We start from the raw sequence: 23,585 nt of genomic DNA on the forward strand, positions 1-23,585 counted from the left end.
ACGCCGCTCATTAGTTGCCCGTCACATAACGTATGCAACAAAAATAAATCCAGTTTGCCTCGCCGGTCCCCGACACACACCTTGGCCTGTGATTTGAGCATGCCCAGCTCCACTTCGTTGTCATGGCGATGGCCGTTGGCCTTACAGAGGCGTATGAGGCAGGACTTGCTGCGGAGGACCAGGTAGTAGAAGGACTTGGGGCTGGGCACCAGGTTGAAGGGGGCGGGCAGCGTGCGGCCTTCGTCGAAGTAGGACAACCACAACTTGGCCCGGGCAAACTTCCATTCCACGTCAGCGTCCTCCTTCAGAGACGCAGAGCACCGGAAGGCGCAGAGGGCATATTAGAAAGATGAAGGGCTGAATCATTCTGCATCATTCAGGCAAATGTGTGGTAATGAACTTATGCGTGATTGCAGTGAAACCCGAAGACTATGAGTAATGCGTCTCATTTATGCGTTGAGTTTCCTTTCATTTTAACGCCAAAATGAGACATGAAGCATGTTTTTAGCCGAAATTACTCAAGTTTCAGTTTCCCCAGCAGTTCGTGCATCATAGATTGATCAGATCACACGGTTTGTGGCTTATTTATCCTCGATAGTACCTCTATCTCCTGGTACGAGCTGTTGATCATGGCAATGAGCATGTTGAGGAGGACCACCACCATGGTGACGTTATAGACGCCGTAGAGCACGTAGCCGATGTTCTCTATGAACTTGTGGTCGTACTTCAGCACCACCGAGATCACCTCCGACAGGCCGAAGATGGACCAGAAGAGGGTCTTGAAGCTCTCCTCCACTCTGCCAGGAAACATCAAACACATGAAACAGATGAATGAATCAGAGGCGGCGCGTCGCAGTCAACGCTCACATAAAAGCCTGTGGTGTCAGCGGCTAATTGCTCTTTATGTCACAACACGCGCGGAAACATGAAACGCAGGTTTAATGGGATGGCGCTGATGAAATACCTGATGAGTCATGTCCAATTTTAACACATTATCTCCTATGAGTCCTCGCACACGTAAATACTGTACGCACCTCAGTTTCACGCTGTAATGCACCTAAACGTGCGTCTGACTGTGAAGCGAAAGCAGGAAATGACTCAACACCAGCATTTGGGGGATCATTTAAATCTGGGCTCATGGAGGCTGTCATCTCATCCCGAGTCACCTTTAACACAACATAGATTGTGCAGCTAATAGGGAAAACAAAGATTTCCTGCGTGCGGTATTTTTGGGCCGTCAAGATTGCATCCCCCAAAAAAAACACGGTTCATTAAACACATTCACAACGTTTTCAGAACTAAACAAGAGGGAATTACCTTTCACTTTAATTTGAATGTCAGTGCGAATTAAATTCCCGACTGTTTATTGTAGAGGCGCCAGACAGCACTTGTATTTGAGTACAGTTCTTGAGGTCCTTGCCTTTTCCCTGTGACATTTACATGTGATAAATCGAGCGCCGCTAATGTTGCTTTGTTAAAAAATGCCAGTCAAACCTCGTTGGAGCTGACGGCCGATGGTTCTCTGACAGAGGCCTCCTGACGCCAGCCAGAGGCTTGGAAAAGGGAGACAAGGCAGAACAGCACAGGGCTGAAAGACCTGCAAACACGGACGCTCAGCTATACGTCCGATATTAAATATTCCATGAGTGGCAGGCGCGGGGCTGAGATGGGGGGGGGGGGGGGGGGGGGGGGGTATTGGGAGGAGGACGCCTCCTGGTAGCGTTGCTGCAGGGGCTGAAGGTGGATGGAGGCTCAGGGGGAGGAAGATGTGCAGGCTTCTGGTCTGGAGCAGTGGGCGTCTACCAGATGATCTGCCTTCAAAGAGACAGTGTCATTGGTACGCAGCAAGTCAGGTGAAGGCGGAGGGGGGAGACACACGCTCCCATGCATAAAGAGACAGAGACTGACAAACACTCGCCTTCCTCCGCCGCTCACTGTCAAATACAGTACAAAAACAGACACTCCTCCGTGTGCCTCAGCTTTAACCTTTCAGCTGGGAAACCAAACGCTCTCTTTAACCTTCAAGACCAGATCAGGTGCGTGTGTGTGTGTGTGTGTGTGTGTGTGTGTGTGTGTGTGTGTGTGTGTGTGTGTGTGCTCTATTATTGTCCACATTACCTTTAGTAAGAACTCGCGTGCCCCAACCAGATAGAAACAAGGAGACTCGAATTACTTACTAACAAATCGTCCCCATCATGTCTTGTGTGTTATGTTACGCATTCATCAAAGCCTTGTTTATTGACTGGCCTTCAGGTGTCTGCACTATTCCCCGTGCATCCCTGAACTTTGGCTGAACAGCCTGATTAATGTTCGAGCCACGTGTTCATAGCTTTTATCCTCTGATCAGGTCATTGAGGCGCTGAACTTCAAGTGACACTCAAACATTTATAAGTAACATATTCATTCATTCTTATGTTGTTGCTGTGAGCCTGTTTCCAACAATACCGTCTCCTTTCTCACTATTCACATCACACACATCCACCATCTTATCGTGCAATCAGGAGAGCTGAGGAAAGCGGTTCTGGTGAACTCGCCTTGCATTCCTGTTATTGTGAGCCTACTCTCTCTGAATCAGTTACTTATCATTTATCTGCAGAAGCTCTTACAAGATGGAAATGCTTTCAAGTGGATTCGAAATATGACACAAAACAAAAAAAATGACAATTATCCGGTCTTGATTATGTTATATCCCAATTATCACCTTAATCAAATTATTCTGTCTTCCAGCTCTCGTCCCCAAACGAGTGAAACTTTCATTGGATTTAGCTTTTATGTTCCCAAAATGTGAGTGTAGATAATGATGAAGGGCTTCCAGGCAAGGCAATATTAATGTGCTATTAAACACTTCCATGAGAAATGTACACGAACACACACAATTTAAAAAAGACTCACCACATACCACACTAGATACTGTCACAAACACCATAGCTGGTAGGACACATGGCCTGTTCACCGAGTGTCAATATGGGTTCATGTCGGCTAGTGTGTTTTGACCCAAAAGCAAGAATATTTATAAACAAACAAAAACAAACAAAAAAAATCACAGCAAGGACAAGATACAATCTAATAATTTGGAAAATCCTAGAAAACAAACCAATGCAGAACAGAAACTAAGGAATGAAGCTGTCAAAACACAAATGTAGAAAACGTGGGTAAGTTAGAGAAAGAGGAGCAAAGAGGTAATGTACAAGCATGATGACACACTAGTAACTAGAACAAGGAGGAAATACAAACACAAATCCATGAAGCGAGACACAGCTGAATAGAAAAGAACAGGACATCAACACAAAATCAACCCACAGCGCCACCAATGGGCCGGAGGGGGAACTGTAGCATTTAAATACAGCGGTCTATTCGTCCTTCTAATAGTGTAGTAATGGTGGTAAATCACACGTTCTGCTACAAAAGGACATGACCAGTTTGATGGTTTTACCAGATTTTGGTAGAAAAAAAGAATTAGTCACTATAAACATATTTACTACTTTATTACTTGACTGTCGAAATTTACTGATGGATTTGCATTTTCACAAAAATGCCTTTCCAGGTTAGTTCTACACAGCCAGACGTTTTACGAGGCCAGACAGCTGCTGTAGACGGTATATCATCACTTTTGTGCCCAGCTAGCTCCTGGTTATTTAATTTACTGAAGTCTGCATGCAATGCCTCTCAGGAAGGAAGTGCATTCATGGAATATCTAAAATGTATCCTGGGAGATCGACAAGATTGATAAACCCAAATTTGTTTTTACTAATGTTGGGTCGTGTGTGTATTATGCAATACCCTGTTACTGAGATGGATGATGCTCAGTGCGCTGGATAATGAAAGCTTTTTTAAAAAGGTAAGAATGAGATTATTTCATTCCGTGTGTGTGTGTGTGTGTGTGTGTGTGTGTGTGTGTGTGTGTGTGTGTGTGTGTGTGTGTGTGTGTGTGTGTAGAACAGAGTGAATCAGTAGGCATAGTGGGCATCTGGAGCCAGAGATGGGCACTGTGTTATTATCTGTTATTAAGAGTGGCAGCTCCCAAAAGGCTGAGCTCAGCATGACGGCACACACACACACACACACACACACACACACACACACACACACACACACACACTGGTGAGTCAGCTCAGCTCCGCTGCAGTGTTGGGTCTGGTCACCATCGGGCCCATAGCCCTCGTCTTCCCCAGACACTCTTTTGCTACACACCTTCTGTTTGTCGGTGCTTTTGTCTCAGCTTCTTCTCTCATTAACATTCCTGATACTCATTCGTTGCCTCTATCTCTGACCCATTTTTCCTATTATATCCCCTTTGCCATTACTTTTATATCTTCTTTATCGCCCTGCCTCCTTCTCTTTTGCTTTTTCAGCTTTTATCCCAACAGCTTTTAGCTTTATCTGTCACTCACTTAGTCTATTAGTTTTATGTATGCTTTATTTTAATACTTTTTCTCTCATTTGTGTTTCTGCGGTAATGGTCTTACACAGGCTAAACCTCCTCAACCCCTCGCTTCTACAGAGACACAAGCAGTAAGCCAGACATACACATACAGACAAAACATCTTTAAATATTAAATTGAGTTTAACTTTATTGCACCAAAGGAGCTGTCACCATGGCGACAGCAGGGGTGGGGCCTTGCCTCTACCTCAGGTTTTAATGAATGAACGTGAGCTCCCGGGAGATTTCTGCCCGTCTGCCTGAGCGCGAGCATTTGATGGAGAGACAAAAAAGGGAGCGAGGGGAAGAGAAAACTCGATGCGAGTCTCACGTGAGCTGCTTTACGACTGTGTGTATAGCTGTGTGACATGTGGTGCAGTGAAAATGAGGGAACACAGACGGAGAATGTTGTGGTGCGTGTCTTCCGGCAAGCTATGAGAGAAATGTTATTAAGTGGGGAATACAGCACCACAAGACACGCAATTAGGAGAGTTTGGATAGTCAATCAAGCACCACATCAACTTTTTATTTTTTTTTTCCAAATTGTCTGCTCCATGTCTGCCTGTCTGTTTTTTTTAATCATTAAACAACACAAACCAGCAGTTGGGTCCACTATTAAACCAGCCGGTCAGCTTTACTGTTATCTCTGTGTGAAGTGGAGGAGAACAGAGAGAGAGAAGGGCGAGCGACAGGCACAGAGCTCTGAAGCACATGTGCTTGAGGAAACAAACAAACGGTGGAACAGACAGATGCAGCGGGTTTCAGAGCATGTTCAGTAACCAGTGGTTTTTGTAAATGCACAGAATAAAGGTTGAAAGTTAAGTGGGACCCAAATAATGAAGGAATAAAGCACAAACTGTACGTTTAAGCAAAGAGGTTTAGCAGCTGAAAAAAAAAAGAAATTCTGCATATTTTCAATAAAGTTTGTACCAAAAAAACGGAAAAAAGTGTTCTTGAGGAAAGTGAGATGAGAGGAAAAAGCCCTGCATCCAACCAAGCTTTCAGGCTTTGGTGGAACCTGGCAGTTTATTGTCCGATATGGCGAAATTCTCATACTCGCACAGTGTCACAGGCTATTGATGCGAGAACAAACTTGTGTCTGTGCAAGTGTTCTCTCCCAGAGTCAGACATGCAGTTCAGGTAATTGGCGACATTAACTTCCCGGCCGGTTTGAATGCGCGCGTGTGGTTGTTTGTCTCCATGTGTCAGCGTGTGAAGGCCCGGTGCCCGGTCCGGGCCAGAACCTGCACGTCGCTCCCTGACAGCTGGGAGGCGCCCTCGTGACCCCGCTGGCTCAAACGCACGGCCTTCTTCATTAAACCAGGGAGTGGACCTCTTCCGTGTTGTCTGTTCGCGGTGAAAGGTGTAACTGAACCCACGGGACTAAACGGAGCGGTGCACAGAAATCACCCGGGATCTGTTTAAGCTGATCACTGCAGGAAGTTTTGCACTAGAACTAGAAGAAGCTTGAAAGTCCATTAGAAGGTGATCAGACTTAAAATGTGATCAGACGAGTGAAACCAAACATGTCAGGAAGAATTTACTTAAAGGATGAATGTCCATATTCTTATATATTAAAATAATCTGCTAAACTGGGAGGATTTCGTATTAACTAGAGAACCACCTGCTGTATACACACTTAACCAGGTCACCGGGGAACTAAATGCAAACATCCCTGTATTCGCTGTGCGGCCGTCAGCAGCTGTACATCCAACACGAGGCAGTGAAGAGCGGGACGGGAGGAGACAGCGGTTGTTTTGTTCTCGCCGGCTGTCTCCACCATCTGCATCACCGCTAGCTGCCTCAGCCTCATCCCACGTGCAGACCTCATCTCTCGCGGCACCCCTGTCTAGCCACCACATTGCGACCAATCCGTCACTCCAGACTCGCTTCTCTCCTTCTTCTGACACTTCCTCTCAGTCTCTGCTTCAGCTCCAGCTTCCGGCTCCTGCACGCATTGACATGGGTGCATTCCCATACAGTATTTTATCCAGTCCTCTCCTCTCACGCCACACTCTGTCTGGTTGGGTTATAAGTATAAGTTTGTGTTTTTTCGTCTATGTTGTCAAAGCATTGCTGGTAAAATGTGTGCAGTCTGCACTAAGCTTCAGTCCACCTGACCTTCTCTCATCCTCTTTCATTGTCTTCCTCGTCGTCCCCCTCGTTTGTCTATGCATCCTGGCCGCGCTCCCACATTTCGCCTGAACAAACAGCCGAGCCGAGAGCCTCCTCCTCTGCTTCTGTAGCTCTCCCTCTGGCTTTGCTCTCATCCATCAGTCCCTCCGTTTCCCTCCTCCTCCTCCTCCTCTTTCCCTGTGGATTTTATCTCCTTACTTTGCAGCCCTGCCGTTAACTGTCACTCTGATATTGCTGCGTTTATTCATTTTTATTTCTACTGTTTCACGGCTGCAGCGGCATCATCATTATTTGTTTTCCGACTTTCAAGTTGACCCTGGTTCGTCTTTTTTTTTTCCTTTTTTTACGTGACATTGCACTATTTCAAAAAGCTTTCCTGTGTCATCCACCTCTTCTCCTGGGCTGGTGTCATGCACGACTGCCTAAAACACTGGTGCTGTATGAATCAAAATCCTGATAAGCTTGAGTCTGTGTACGACTGGATCTGTACAGCCTCAGCGTCTGTAGGCGTGAATAGCTGTATAGCCTTTACTGCACAGTCTTGATTAAGCTGTGTGTACGTTTTAACCAGCATAGGTCTGCGTGTGCGTGTGTGTGTGTGTGTGTGTGTGTGTGTGTGTGTGTGTGTGTGTGTGTGTGTGTGTGTGTGTGTGTGTGTGTGTGTGTGTGTGATATCATCAGCTCTGTCTCCCAGCCTGAGTGGCCGGTCCTGGGGTATCATTACTACCTCCATATGGCTCCCTCCAGTGTATCAGGCTATCAGGCCAGCCCTTTCTTCTGCCCTCCATCAAACATGCCCTGTCAGACAGCTGAGTAGCTCAAGTCACACACACACACACACACACACACACGCACACACACACACACACACACACACACACACGCACGCACGCACGCACGCACGCACGCACGCACGCACGCACTCTCTGCTGCGAGGGGAAAAAACAAGTTGGTTCTTACAAGAATTTTAAATTTGCACACAGCATGGGGAGTTCGACATATAATACTAGTCAATCTGTGGCCATACCAAGTACATTAGTTCATTTTGTGAAAGAGAAAGAAAAATAATATGAAAAGACACATAAGAAACAGACAAAATGTGAGACACAAACCTAATCACACAATTAAATCCAGGCTCTGAGCAGACAGGCTGACGTTTAAAGCCAGACTGACCCCTGGTGGCAAAGCTGGCAACAACAAAAGGGGTTTAGGGGATTCTGTCATACTCAGAACATCTTCATACAGTCCCCACCACCACACTGGCACTTTTAAAGCCTGCCACAGAGAAGATGCTGTCGATACTTTAGATGCAGAAGTTACAGCACCAAAAATCTCTGCGGAGGGTTTCTATTTTTAACACGGGCGCGTTAATGCAGGCTCTTTAAATGGGCCTTGATGTTGATCTTGAAAGCAGAGAGGGGAGAACTGATAATGTACAGAAGCAGATCACACGCTCCTGATAGAAACGACTGTAACGGTGACGATAAGGAGCCTCCGTCTACACGGCCCGGGGTCTTTTCTGTACTTGTCCTTTGCTTTTTGAGAAGTCTTCATTATGACAGACTGTCAGATTGCGACCACGTTCTTTGTGAATGTGCATTTCAACTCCATTAGACTCTGTCTCAGTCTCTGTTGATGTAAGTTGGGTCCCTGCCCTGCCGCTGCTCGGTCTTCATCACGTTGCCTGAATCTACAGTATGTGGGGAGTCAAGCGTAGGGATCTCACGTCAGAGGTCCAGTCGCACACAGTACATTTTACCATCAGTGCTTTTATTGGCACGTTCAGGAGATCACAAACTTGTGATTCGTGCCCAGGCTACAGTACACGCTCCTCTGTGGCAGCAGGAATCCTCCAGCCCTTAAACCCATGTAGTTCTTTAAAACTCCCAATATGCTGAGGCGGATTTCTGACCCTGCAGCGTCAAGTCAGTTGTGTGAATACACACGCATCTTTGTGCAGGCTATGTTTAGACACAGATATTAAAGAGAATCGCTGCTGCATCGAGTTGACAGAGCTCTGCCGGCAGATGGATGCAGCTGCGCAACCAGATAAGAGAAACAGGCCGACCGGCGGATAGGCAAGCAGTCTGGCTCAACCAAGTGCCAGAATGAGTCACAGGCGTTGCCAGTGCAACTACAGTAGGGATGTGATGGTAAAGCTCGGACTTAATTCTAGCTCCATCGTGTATCATCCTTCAGCTCTGGTGCTTAGATACAAGGCAGCGCGGTTTGAGTTTGTGTAAGCAAACCATACTGTAGTGCACGATTACTGGGAGCACACGGCAAAGACCCCCAAGAACGAGGTTCACGCTTCGGAGGAGACAGATGTTGACAGCCGGCAGCAGCTGGCGGAAAGTTTGCTCCGACAAAGTCAACGAAATGCTGAACTGTTAGCAACTTTTTCATGTAAACGAAGTCAAAGTGTAGAGGTTACCAAAAATATGAAACCAAGAGCTGGGGCAGTGCTGCGAGCAGATGTGACAGTCTTAATAGATTTATGTTACAACACAGACACGGTACAAACTTACGCTGTAGCATGTGTTGCTCTATTGGCTCGAGCGGCGATAGCGTAACGTCATCAGTTTAAATCTGCGGAATGTCTTCCACTGCGAAAATGAATAATTCTATGTGACAGAGACCTCAGAGATTTCATTTTGAGATGAATAATAATAAACAGACTTGCTGAGAGATCCAGTCAGTCAGCAGCTCAAGACGGACGGCTTCACTACACACATCGGACAATGACAGTGAAAGATACGCTGTCACTCTGGTTAGAGCTGATGAAAGGCAGAGGTATCGATAAGCTAAAGGGAGGGGGGGCATATATCGTCCCCTTCAGTTTAAAATGTGCACTTCACCTTTACAAAAGGACCGTTCTGATGATTTATTGAATCACTTCCACAGGTAAAATGCATTTAGAGTCAAGTGCTATCACCTTCTCTGTAATTTAAGGCTTGTGGAACAGAACATGTTAAGTAGATGGTAAAGTGTTGCTAAGTGCTAAGTGAAGCTGCCTAGCGCTGATCTTTGGCTACACATGCTGAGCTTTTGTCATCGGATGCAATGGGCTCTGTCACTTTGTGGCAAATCACTGTCTTGGTGTCTAATTCAGATCAGAGATGCTTAATAAAGGATGAGCAAGGCCTCGTCCCCACTGTGAAACTAAAAACTTTTGAGGCACTGTCTGATCTCCAAAGGCTTACTGTATCTTCCTCTCGCGCTATCGTCCAAATCCACCCCGACCTAAAACGGTCTAGAGGAAGAGAGGATTAGAAAGAAATCGATAGTTTTGTCTCTTCAGTTCCACCAATAATTAACCCAGGTATTTAAATTATGCGTCTATTGATGCATTTTGTCAGGGACTCCACTTGGTTTATAGCCCAGCTAAATTACAGCCTCCAATACAGCACAGTGTCCCCACAATTTAGTTAAACGTCTGAGATGCAACAAGAATTCAACAATGTTTAGTATTCTGTAGATTTTAGAGAGACCAACATTGCATTTGCCATTTTCCTTATTAAATTGAACAGAACGGCCCAATCACCAGCCCCCAGCCTGAGGGGCAGATTAAAGTTCAATCTCTGCCACTGATAAAGCACCGGGGATTTAATGAACCCGGCAAGCGGTGTCGTCAAGGAAGACGTGACTATTTGTATTATCCCGGGGATTTATTTGCTCCCCGGACTTCTCAGCAATAACATTAATGTGGGGAATCAAATCAGTTCCTCCTGACATTAATTCTTCTGCTAATTTACCACGAGCGGCGTCGGGGCCCCGCCGTGTTTGCCTCAGTGAGAGACTGTTTGCAGTGGAGGGGTGACGCGCAGGCATAAATGTGCAGCCTGCGCCCTTTACAAAACGCAGCCGCGCGCTGAAGGGCGTAACTCACGTGGTGAAGGCCGGGTTGTACTTGGCGCCCAGATAGTAGGAATACAGGTTGAACATGCCGATCATGAAGGCCACAAACACCATGATGAAGATGACCATGAACTTGAAGATGTCCTTGACGGTGCGCCCCAGCGAGATCTGCAGGGGGCCGAAGCTCTCGTTGGCCGGCAGGATGTAGGCGATGCGCGAGAAGCTCAGCACCACGGCGATGGCGTACAGGCCTTCTGAGATGATCTGGGGGTCGGACGGGCGCCATTTGTTCCTGGCTGGAGGAGAAGGAGAAGGAAAGACGTTTAGTCTGCTGATGCGCAGCTAATATTATAGCAGCACAATGCTAATTTACAGCTCATTTACACGCACAGCACATGTTTTGTACATTTAATCACAGCTTTTACGAAAATGTGCTTTGATGAGGAAAACCTACAATAAGAACTAAGAAGCTCCGAACAGGAACTGGAGATGTAGCAGAATGCGAGGAAGAGAGAGTGATGAGATGCAAAGGGCGGAGGACAAGAGGGGTGTAGCAGAAGAAGAATAGCAGAGTTTCTGAAGAAAGTGCGAGGAGGAGCAAGATGATTATGATTATGATTATTGCACTTAGTGTCTGACTAGTTATGTGGGATGAGGATGATGTGTCATGACAGCATCAGACCACCAGATGACAGCACTGATGAGGGTTCCTTCAGCAGCAGGTCCAGTCCACCAGTGAGAACAAAGGCGGTTCTAATTGTGGAAGGACCCGCTCATCAGGGGCGTGTCCAATGATTTTATGCAGCTTTTCAGTTATTTGTGGTATTTTTACACAAATGAATGAATGAATGAATGAATGAATGAATGAATGAATGAAATTATGCAGCTTCAAGTTTTGCTCTATAAAACTGGGGAGACGAGCAGAATGGTGACAATGATGGTGGATATGGAGCATCCGCGCTCACCGTAGGTGAAGTAGGCGATCTCGTCAGGCAGCGAGGCGTTGCTGAGGTCCTCGTCGGGCACGTGCATGTCCACGTACTGCTGGGCTTTGGAGGCCTTGAGGAACGCCATCAGGCGCGCCGTGAAGGACGCCACGAATATGGACAGCATGCCGAAGTCCAGCACGTTCCACAGGTGCATGATGTACTCCCTGGGCCCGTCGCTCCAGATCTCCTTACATTCTGACCAGATCATACCTGAGCGAGGCAGCGCACACACATGAGCACGCGGCCTGGGAACCAGCAAGGACGCCCCCCGAAACGCCCAGACATCCGTGCAAACACGCAAACCGGAGAAGAAGGGCCGATTCGTCGCCTCCACCCGCTCTGTCGGTGTCTATTTGCACCCAAAACGAATGGAGCGTCGCTTATTGAAAATCCGCCTCGATCGGTATCATCTCTAACAATTACGAGGCCTTCGAAGCCCGCTGGTAGAATGACAATGACCCAGGAGCTCCGTCGGACACGAGCACCTGCTACCAAAAAACCGGGGCGGGCGGCGGAAGAACGGCGCCATTAGACGTAGACGTTTAAAAAGAGGAGCACGTGTGCTGCAACATACACAAAGCGCACACGTAATAGTGTTAGGTTTGAGTAAATGGGGGAAGAACATGGGCAGATGGGAGGCAGCTGAGGTCTGACAGGAAATGCCAGAGGCTATTTATCTGTTGAGTTTATCTTTGTCTTTCTGTCACCTCCTTCTATCTCCCTGTTCCTTCATGCTCGTCTTCTCGCGTGTCACACGATCCCCTTTTACTTCCATCTGTTTCTGTCATCGGCTTTTATTCCGTTCCTCCTCCTCACTTTTTCCCCACCTTTTTTTTTTTCATTCTTCACACGTTTCTCCAGCATCTGGACGTCATCGTGTCCGCGTGTTACCATCCGTTCACTCAGATTTCAGATGTCAGAAGGAAACTCACCCAACACCCACTTCATGATCAGCATCTCGGTCCAGGAGAACTGCGTGGTCTTGACCCTGAACACCTGCCTCGGGTGGTCTGTGATGGTTTCATTGGGCAGATTCTTGACTCCCTCGAAGCGGTCGGAGGCGTTGACGACCAACAGGCCCAGGAAGATGGTGAAGGAGACAGCGTGGGCTACGAACTTCATGAAGGGGCTTCGCAAGATCTGACCAAGCTGAAATAAACAGAATAATAAAATAAAACAGCCGCTTACTAATCCGTAAGTTAAACTCAACGCCTTTCTATTCAGCCGTGAGGACTTTACATTGATTGTGTTAAATTGAGTTGCTTTCCAGTAAATCAATAACCTGACTTCATATTTGGTTCTTCCTTCATAATGAAAGTGACCTTTTCAGTGTAAAATAGAATTAAAGCCTGACTAAGTTAATCAATGATGAAAAGTGACTTGTTTGTAAGTTTGAATGTAATAATTCTTCCTGTGGCAACAGTGGCAGGAGGATTTTTCGTGTCTACTCTGAAAAATCCACTGTGAATGTTTCCCACAGTTCCTCCCATTAAAGTCTAACTGGAGAACTGTCTAACTGGTTTTCTTTTATTGAAACGCAGTCCGAAACCGACATAGTTACCCATAAACCCGGGGTTTGGTCATTTTAGATGAACAGCATCATCGCTTTCGCTTCAACATAAACCATGCACACGTGCTCAGCCTCACACACGTTTGGGACCCCAACATTTGCCAATCTCTGAACCTGCTGCGTTCAATATTACCTACCCACAGGACTCCTCTGCTCTCTGCATGCACAGTAACACATCACATCCAATAACGATTACACACACACACACACACACACACACACTCACAGCTTTAAAACATGTAAAAGACGTTGTCTAGTCAATTTTAACCCTGCCGAACCTGCAGCTGCTGATGATGCTGGTCGATCTGAATCAGATGCTCGTCCCAGATCAGACCTACTACATAAACACTACACAGCTCGTGGATTCTTCATATCAGTGTGTGACAGGAGCTGACCCCCTCTTTCTCACAGACACAGCGGCCGCTGGCAGCAGGTGCACGTGGGGAAGTAATAGTGGTTCAGAATGAATGGGAAGTCTCAGTGATCCAGGATGGAGGCTGTGCATGAGCAGCCTTTTGTAGTGGTGAATATACAGTATGTTTGATGAATATGATTCTGGAAATAAAATGCATGACTCGCTTGCTCTCTCTAGTATTGTTGGTAAATTGTGAACCAATAAAACTGCACTTACTTGACAAATAAAAGCCCCTTAGAAGCTATGATTTGTGCCCCATTACTGCCAAAGGTTAAAACACTGAAGGTCAATTTAACAGCATCCAGTCATTTTTAAAAAGGGACTGTGACCCTGTCCTGGGATTGTTTTTTCGTTGTTGTGACCTGAGTTTGAACCTTCTACGCAGAAAGTGATGACCAACACAAAGAAAAGGACCCGAGAAGCAGAGGAAGACACAAAGTGCAACTCTGCCCCAAACAGCAGGGGGAGAGCACGAAAAGGGAAATTAGAGCAAACGGAATGGATGCCAAGCTGCAGGAAGGCAATTAAAACAAAAACGAGCGCTAATGGGAGATTGTGGGAGCAACATGTAGCATTTATAAATGTCAACCTATCTGTGTCAAATTGATTGTGATAGCTGCTATAATTACCATAAAAAGAGTCTCTGTCACGCAGTAGTGCTGCTCTGACTGAATAAGACTGCAACCATTTGTATCCGACTAAATCCAGAGGAAAGCAGTTGTGTGTCACATTGGCCAGATGTGTTTGTGTCGCCAATAACGCCTCAAACGTGAGATTTCGGTTTGAGCATCACCTCCCCGCAGCGTACGAACAGACCTGCAGCAGGTCTCGGCGCCTGAAGTAATCACGCCTGCGCTTGATGGGCGCGTTCTCCCGGAAGGCGACAGGAAGCAGCAGCACGCCTGAAAGTGAGCCTGAAGCAGCTTGTGACAGCGGATTTCAAAGAATCACAAACCCGGAACCCGTCGTTATTCAGCATTAACGGGTTTAACCACGAGACGGGTTTTCGAATGATAAACACCCATATGTGGCCAACGTCGTCAATGAAACACCGGAGGACAAACAACATGTGTTGTATGAAAGCCTGTGCTTGTTCTAGGATGGAAACACATCTCCCCACAAACACCACTGCTTGTTTATTGACCGTTTGTCGGCATATTTCACATCTTTCTCTTAAATCTCTAAAGCAATTACATCTGCGTTTTCTCCGCGCGTCTTCGACAGCTCACTACTTTTCTCTGAGCTCCAACGCTGCTGCATCCCAATCTCCTCCAAGCCGATATGAGACGTAATATGGTTTTATACGGCGCCGATATGGATCCTGACAACGCGCCGCGGCGCTGGAACAAACGGAGAATATTACGGGATGCGAGAGATGAGCGATTGATGAGATGAGCAGAACAAAACGGCGTGATTACAGGCAGGTGTAGGAGGGCGCGCTGACCAAAACACATCAAAGCCATCCCTTAGCAACCGCCCTCTGTCTTCATGCGCTTTTTTTCTAATTTGCTCTGTCGTAATCTATTTCATTATCAAATCCATTTGATGTACTGTACACAATCTTTTGTCTCTCTGGAGCTGCAGTAATATAAATAATAAAGAAATCCAATATGTTCCTCACATGTTTGTTTAATTAGTTTTTATTATTTTTGTATTATTACAAAAATATTATATTATATATTCCAATAATAATAATATAATAATCACTTGTTACTTTTATTAATTTGTTTTTTTCCACGCCATGAAACACACACAGGCTTATTGTTGGCTGATACTGAATCAAATGCAATCATACACTCATTTACATAAACAAGTGTTTCTCCTGACACACAGAGATCTGAAGCAGGTAGAGTCTCATGAATGAATTCACGGTTCGCTTCCGGAGACGCTCATTCATCCGCACGCAGCTGCTGCTTCTCTACAAAATGCCAACACTGACTCGCCACGTGCACCTACAGTAACATGAACCACTGGCACTGGTACCATCTCCCTCTCACACACAGACACAAACACACACACAGACACACACACACACATACACACAGACACACACACAGACACACACACACAGACATATACACAAACACACACAGACACATACACACAGACACATACACAGACACACACACACACACACATACACACGCAAACACACACACACACACACGCAAACACACACACATACACACACACACACACACACACACACACCTCACCTGTTTGTGAAGTAGAGGATTATTCATGAGCCATTTGAATGAATAACCGCTCGCTCAGCTTATGTTTGTGCAAATGTGTGTGACCACCTTCGTACTGAGTCACTTCACAGATTATAATTTGCTTGATGGACTATTACAAAATGCGATAAATTGCTGGAGGGCCCTATGATCAAATAGTGATTATACAGCCTGAAAATGTGTTATGTTTTAGCCACGCTAGTAATTTGGTTTCTTTGCATGTTTGCTTATTTATTCATGGAGCCCTGAGGAATATAATTACGTACACTTTAATATTTGGACTTAACAGAAGCACATTTTGGCAAACGATTTTCCCACAACTCTGAACCTCTGGTACATTGCAAATCTAGGAACAAAAGAACAATTTCATCCAGTATTTGTTGTTGTGTGTGGTGCCTGAATGCTCCCTGGATCAGCTAGTGTAGGCTTTTATTATTGCTGCTACAAGCACACACTTTAATGCAGAGTGTGTAAAAAGCAATACTATCAGAAAACAGAGCGCACAAGAGCCTTGAATTCACTCTGTGTGTAAATGTAATTCACTTGTATGTGTGTGTGTGTGTGTGTGTGTGTGTGTGTGTGTGTGTGTGTGTGTGTGTGTGTGTGTGTGTGTGTGTGTGTGTGTGTGTGTGTAGGTGTGTGTGTGTGTGTGTGTGTGTGTGTGTGTGTTCAAACCTTGCTGCATGGCATGATCCAGTAGGCGATCGCCAGGAAGGGCAGCCCCACAGTGACCCCCAGCACCGTCCAGCACTTCACACCGATGGACTGCTGCCTGAGCCCAGGCAGGTTCTCGTACCAGATAGTCAGGAGCTGCTGCTGGCAGTTGGGATGAGCAACGAACTGGACAGAAACACAGAGGAGAGGACCGATTCACAAACCAGGACCATCTAGAGGACGGACTACACCAAAATGCCCTGAGGTCAGAGACGGGATGAAGCTGCCATTGTTCTGTAGAATATAGAGCTTTGACTTAGAACCCCTCAGAACAAAACCTACGGGATTGAGGGTAGATTAGAGTGAACTCACACTGTATTACCCTCAAGGTATTTGAATTGAAGGCTGCCACTTAGAAGTAAAAAGTGACAAACACAGGTCCTAGGAACAAAGGGTTAAGTGAAAGCCACAAAGCACAAGGTGGTGAATGCTTTTGTTCCAAGGTGAAAGGAAATGGACAAGAGAGGAATTGATGCTCTGACAGTCAACTAGCCATTAAATATTCCTTTTTGTCCAGTTAGCTGCAGTCAAAGCCGCCTTCTTTTATTAACCTCCTTGTTTTCCCCTTTACCAATCAGCCTTGGTAATTACATTTAGGGAACATTTATCTGCGCCGACAATTGACATCACTCCCCCCCCGTCGCCGGTCGAAACGCGCACACAATCGACATGCATGTGTGCGTTTGGTCATTTCCACATTAGAGACAAAGACACACAACCACACACACACACACACACACACACACACACACACACACACACACACACACACACACACACACACACACACTTCCCATCAGCTACTTAACTGCACGTAACAAAGTTTCGCAGCGGTGTCCAGTGAACAGGCTGTCAACCCACTGACCCGCGACGCGGACGCTGCCCGCATCCGGCGACAAATGCTACACGCGGCCCCGAGCCACCTGGTTACCATGGCGACCCCTCCCTCCCACTCCCCGGGCCTCCTGTGTAATTAGCTCCCGGAGTATTGGTCACGCTGCACACATGCAGGATAAATACGCGGCTCACGCAGGCTGTGTAATGTGCATGCTCAAACACGTGCACGTTGGCGCACGTGCACGTGGGTTTTATTTAATTAGGCACATACGAATGTCGGGGCTGAATGTGTGTGTGGATGAGCGTGTCCACTTGCACAGTCGTTACCTTCTTGACTTCGTACTTGATGGCCAGCTTGACGCGGCTCAGGCAGGGCCGGTTGTAGGGGCTCGGTGGACACTGGTCCACGTCCCCGTTCAGGATGGCCTCCACCTCCTCCGTGTCCCGGCAGAGGTCCAACACGCCCACCACAAAGTCCTTGCACTGCATGGACAGTTTACGGTAGTCGTTCTGCAGCAGTGGGAAAAGAGGCGAGAAGTCAGACAGAGGTGACTGAGACTGAGTCGCTCCTTTCCTTTTCCCCAAACCTTTTGATGTAATATTCTCCCATGCTCGTGTTATGTTTTTAGGCATCCTCGCCTCTCAACACACAGACCGGCTGTCAGCTCGCTTCACGCCTCGTGTGGTCACTCTCCTTCATTCTCTTTTCGCCCCTTTTATCTTAACTTTTGTCATTATCAGTAACGTTTCAAGGTGCGATCTCAGAATGTCAACCTGTCAAATCGCCATTTTCAATTAAAATGTGGTCCCAGTGTAAAAGTGGTCACGCAACACTGGTTCATGACCCTGAACATGAAATTCAGGCCTAAGCTTCAAAAGCACAAGTGGATTATTATTTTTAATAATGTGAAGGATTCCACTCGACCCTGTTCATCGTTGTAGAAAAGCTGTTTTCATGTACTTGTATTGTTCATTTTTAACACACTGTTGTTGTCATTCTATATTTATTCACTCTCACATTAATCCTACATTACGTCCTTTATAATTGGTTTACTTCCATGACAATACATTAGCCCGAGTGGCAGTGAAAGATGGGCTCTAGTATAAACACACAACCCCACATTTGATCTGAACAATAAAATAACAAATATGGGGTCGTATTTATGGATGCCGGCACAACAGAGCCGTTAAGAACCCTCTTTCACTAAGAACAACAGGTGCCTGACTGTTAGAGAGATGTCACAATTTAGGCAAGAACACGTTGTTTTCCCGGCTTCAGCAACAAATGTTTATGGGTGGAATGAGGATGCAGAAATGTGCAGCTTTTAAATGGCCACTAACGCTGGAGGCGCCTCTCAGCCGCCAGCCCTCGCTCCCTGCGTTCCGCTAATGATTCCAGCTCCAGCTCTGCTGCTCGTCTGCGCTCTGGACCCCACCGTCGCCTCCTCGCTCTCTTCTTTGTTGCCGTCTCCTCACGCAACCGCCTCGTTCTGTCTCAACAGATGGTCCGAGCAGCGAAGCAGCCAGCGGACTGGGGATTCGTGCAGGTTCCCAGTCCCCGAGGAGCGATTCTCATTACTTGGTAAACTCTCGTGCTTGTGCTGATGATGCGCATCGCGGCTGATGATAGTGGATTTGTGTGCTCCTGCTTATAAAGGGCTCATAAAGTGTCGTGTGCTGATGTACTGTGCTGCACCTACTGACCATGAACGTCATGCGCTCCTACTGCTCCGCTGGGTTTCCTGCCTCCGTATACATGCCTTATTTATAAGCCCACGCCTGCGACCTTACATACTAAGCAGCTGTAATATATTTTAAGATGCAGCACGTCAGGCTAGGACATAACATAAAAATATGAACTGTCATGTTATATGAATATTGACAGGGACTATGACTAGTTGCCATTTAAAAAGGAAATTCTAGGCATCAGTCAATGGCAACAAACATCTGTTGGGCCTTTAGGGACATGAAGGAGGAGAACATTTGGTGGATTTTCCCTTTAAGTTAATACAGTACATGAAAAAATCTATTACACTCTTATGTCTGTTCAGCGTCAGATAGAGGCAAGGTGTCAGGGGATGCAAACAGCAGAAAGCTCTCCTAATCAAACACTGTTACCGTCCTGGGACACACACCCGTACAGTATAATGTATGTGAAAATCCAATTGCATCTTCCGCTACCTGGTTTTTGCCTCAGGAGGTGAGATTAAATGCAAGTGAATGGTGTTGTGAGATTGAAAAAGGAGACAATAGGTGAAGTGCATGGACGAGTGAAGGAGGGAGGTGAGAAAAAAAAAAGTGCGTGACTGCACCTCAGTGGTTCTTTTACTTTTACTTTGTTGCTGCATTTGTTTAATTTTCTCTCCTCCATATTAAAAAGAAATTACAAATAAAAATCAGCAAAACAGACTAACAGACTCTTTTTACACGGCATCTCTCTCTCTGAAGGCTATGTTGAGGGTACTAGTCTTTGTGTGTGTGTGTGTGTGGGGGGGGGGGGGGGGTCCACCAGGAATTGATGGGCTGTCCTGAAAAGTCAGATGTTTGAAGATAAATGTTAGGCTCTCAGGGAGGCAATTACACACTTTTAGCAGATCCTTCACAAACATCCAACATCTCTCCCCTCTGCTCCACTCATCATCTCACACTCCACAGGTTATGTATTCACGTCATGATGGTGATAAAGTGCTGTGCCGCTGCGCTTGGCTTCGTGAACATGTTTATACTTATGAGCATTTTCTGTAAACAAACACATTAGTTCAGACATTTTACAACCAGTGCGCAGGTCAGTGTTCAGACCTTTTAGTAAGTAGAGACCTGCTGGCGGTGAATAAATCATTCAGTAGATCATGGAACCCACTGTGGCAGTGAATGTCTGCATCAGATGTGACGAACCAGACGGCTGATGTCAAGGTAGTGTCTCTGAGGGTACAGTAGGTGTGGTAGCAACAAATCGATGGGCTGAGGCATCCAGTAAAATCACAGTTACATGAAGGATCCAAGTTCTTTCTGAACGGTGTGTTGGTCACTAATAAAGCAATGTACAATGTCTGTTGTTAACATCTATCAAAATGAATGTCCTCGCAGTCTGAGTCATTGCAGATCTGTGATGCATTGCAGCCTATCAGGAAAACTCTTTCAATAAATATGTTAATAAAGAACCAAATATTGAAAAGAAACTAAGAAAATATTGTGACATGGCTACATGATTCTTTGACTCTAACCACAAACTTCATGTTAGTTATTCAGAAAAGTCTTCAGTCCAATTAAATTTACATACTGGAGACTTTTTATTGTACCTTCAATTGGAACGATGGTGAAATATGGGATATATCCTAACTTGTTAGATTGCATATCCTTTGGAAACCGGCGTGTGATTCGTTCACATTAATCTTCCCTGACAAGATGCCTAATCTGTGGCCTGAACGTATCCCCCACATTAAACAGAACTGTCCAAGGCTATTGACACGCCATTTGAACATGATTTAATATTGGAGCGTAATAAGAGGATGACGTGAAAGGGACGGAGAAGACAGAGGGGTGATAATGAGATGGTAATGAGACAGGCGAGCTCTAGCACAACTCTGGTCCCTCAGGTGAGACGCTCTCATTAACTCGTCTGGAGACGCAGGGTGACAAGCAGAGAAGCTGAATGACAAACAGAAGAAAGGTGGGAAAGGCCCGACGACGAAGACGAGGCTGTAAAGCGGAGAAACGCAGCAGCACAGCAACGGACCGGGCTTTGAACGCCGCTGGGCTTCATCGTGGCTCTTTATAGAGAGAGGAATTAAGAACTAAGCTGCGATGAGTGGAATAAATTGTAATATACTGTACAGCGCAGCGAGTGGTGCCCAGTAGGACTGATGGGGTTACATAAGTAGAGGTACTGTAATGGCTGGACTGCTCCACAGCATTCACTAAACAGGTTCAGATCAAACTACCCTTCAAGTCATCCTGTTTCTGGCCTGTTGACTTGGCTGTTAATCTACTGTACCAATAAGCGCTGCAACGTAGTTTATTGCGGCTCACGTACGAGCGCGGCGGCTGTAATAGAGCAACAGGTGCACCAGGTGCCACGGTGGGGAGAAATTATTTTCCTCTCCTTTTCAAGCGGCGGCTTAGAGCTCGATAAAAACGGCCCCGCTGTAATTGGACGGACCTGCTGTGGCGCCGCCTCGAGCCGAGCCACCTGCTTCAGGACAGAGAGCCGCACTTCCTGGCGGCTGCGGCTGTAAAAGACGGGTCCGCGGCTAACGGACGCGCACGCGGGTTGTGCGCCCAAGGAAAATTGGGCGGCTCATAACACTTAACGAGGCCGTTTGAAGTCTGCGGATCTGAGGTCTGCACACGTTGGACTCGTGGCGGAGACACACACAAAGTAAGCAACAACCTCGGATCCGCTGGCTTCAAACGGCTCCGTTACTTATTAGACACCACCAATTAGGTGGAGCCTGACCCAGCGCCACATTCCTCCCGCCCAAGCCCCCCCCCCCCGAATTCCCCCCACAGTGGCTGTGAGCAAAGACCAGCCATGGACGTGTGGACCCCCTTTGGATTCCTCCACAGGCTGCAGCATCATCGTGGACGCGGCGCCTGTTTTCTCGAATAAAAACGCACAAAAATAGTATTTTCCAAGCAATAAAGTTCTAACTTAAATGATTTTATTTGCGCTGAGGACAGATTGCACTGGAAAAGGGTAATTTAGATGAGCAATAAAAGGCTGGGAGTGCACTGGGAAATCCATTAAAGAGGAGAGTCTGGTGACTAAGTTGAATCATTGGCAGGGATGGATTTTTCATTCGCCGCTGTTGTGCTTGTACCGAGACTGGACCAATGTACAGTATTTATAATTGTAGGATGTGCTTTTATCATTGCATAATCATAAATAAACAGCCTGTCGTACACATAAACACACCACAGAACACGGTACCTTGAACTCCGTCTCTATGTTGGCCAGTCGCGCCAATTCGTTGCTGAGTTCGAGGGCGGTCAGCACAGGGTCTTCGCTGCTGAGGGACAGGTAGGCTGCGCTGGCCAGGCCCTTGTAGGCGTTCATCCTGGAGCGCGAGTGGCTAAAAGAGTCTTTCTTCTGCTTCTCCAAGCACTCGGAACACTTGCAGAAGTAATCGTGGGGCCGCTCGATGCGCGCGCCCTTCGACAGCAGGATGTGGACGATCTCGTACTCCTGACAGTGAGCGGCCAGGATCACGGGGGTCACGTCGTGCGAGAAGCGCGTTCCGTCCTCGTCGTACGCGAAAAAGTCGTCGTCGTGCACCTCCTGCTCCAGGGGGCCCAGGGCCAAGCGGAGACCCCCGCCGAAGGCCGGGTGGCCCAGGATGGCTTCCACGATTCGAACGTACCCCTTGGAGATGGCCAGCAGCAGGCCGTCCCCGATCCGAGCCAAGCCGTCCTTCTTCAGCAGCAGCTCCGTCACCTCCAGGTGCTCGTTGCCCACCGCCAGCTGCAGAGCATTCTGGCCCATGTAGTCGACGCAGTTGAAATTCAGGGTTTTGGACTCCTCCAGCATCTTGCGGACCACGGGGATGTTTCCGTACTCGGCGGCGTCCAGGAAGCGCTCCTCCTCGGCCGTGAGCGGCGAGCCCCGTTCGTTGAACATGTAGGCCGGGCCCCGCACCGCCTGCCGACGCCCCTTCTCCCGCAGCGTGGTGTGGCGGCGGTGCATGGCTTCCATCCTGAAGACAGGGAGAATGGCGGTTAGCTGGACAGGACCGGCCGCGGGCGAGAGATTAGAGCATTTGAGAATCAGAGAAACCGGTGATGAAGAACAGAGGAAGTGAGAAAAAGATGGAGCCATTAGATAAGTCAGACTGAGCCATTACTGTCTCCTCGTACGAAACGGGACCTGGTCAGACAATCGGTGGTGCTTAACACAGACGTCTCCGCTGACCTCAGAGACATTCCCACTAGGACATCTGGGATGTATCGGCCCCCGCGTCATCCCGGATCAATGATGCGATACCGGGGTCAAACCTTGCTGCGGGGCCATTTTAGGTCGGCTTCCCTGATTGGTGAGAGCGCGGAAGCTGTAACCTCAGCTGTCTCTGGCTGAACAGAACCACACTGCGCATCTATGATCACGCCGTTCATGCTCCACACGGTGTGCGCTTGTTATTTCTTCTTACGTGTGGTAATAGTTCCAGTGACACACAATCACATCCCAGCAGGACGGAGCCAGTCAAACTGTCCTTCCCAACGACAGGCTGTACCGTAATTGCAGGGTGGTCGTCCCTGCTCTTACGTTTGTATTTTAGAAACAGAAAGATCTGCACAACGTCCGCGGCCGCTGCGATGTCTGACATTCTGACCAACATAATGAAAAAATGTCCCTCAAAGCTGGAAAAGTCACAACGGAAAAAATTGCCGAAGTCGCTGGATATGAGCACGCTTTGAA

At 47.1% G+C, this 23,585-nt stretch overlaps 1 protein-coding gene across 1 annotated transcript in view; it reads right to left on the bottom strand.

Annotated features, from left to right (window-relative positions):
- LOC114864450 (short transient receptor potential channel 7-like) overlaps positions 1 to 23,585 on the bottom strand; it is a 33,361-nt gene that overhangs the window by 5,843 nt on the left and 3,933 nt on the right. The window contains exons 2-9 of the mRNA XM_029165310.3: positions 22,104 to 22,866; positions 17,501 to 17,683; positions 16,298 to 16,462; positions 12,336 to 12,552; positions 11,380 to 11,613; positions 10,446 to 10,710; positions 602 to 797; positions 81 to 302 (exon numbers count right to left, since the gene is read on the bottom strand). Coding sequence (XP_029021143.1) covers positions 81 to 302; positions 602 to 797; positions 10,446 to 10,710; positions 11,380 to 11,613; positions 12,336 to 12,552; positions 16,298 to 16,462; positions 17,501 to 17,683; positions 22,104 to 22,866 — 2,245 coding nt within the window. The remainder of the gene's footprint in view (positions 1 to 80; positions 303 to 601; positions 798 to 10,445; positions 10,711 to 11,379; positions 11,614 to 12,335; positions 12,553 to 16,297; positions 16,463 to 17,500; positions 17,684 to 22,103; positions 22,867 to 23,585) is intronic.

This window comes from Betta splendens, chromosome 10, assembly GCF_900634795.4.
Source record: "Betta splendens chromosome 10, fBetSpl5.4, whole genome shotgun sequence".
In the NCBI taxonomy this organism is placed as follows: domain Eukaryota; kingdom Metazoa; phylum Chordata; class Actinopteri; order Anabantiformes; family Osphronemidae; genus Betta; species Betta splendens.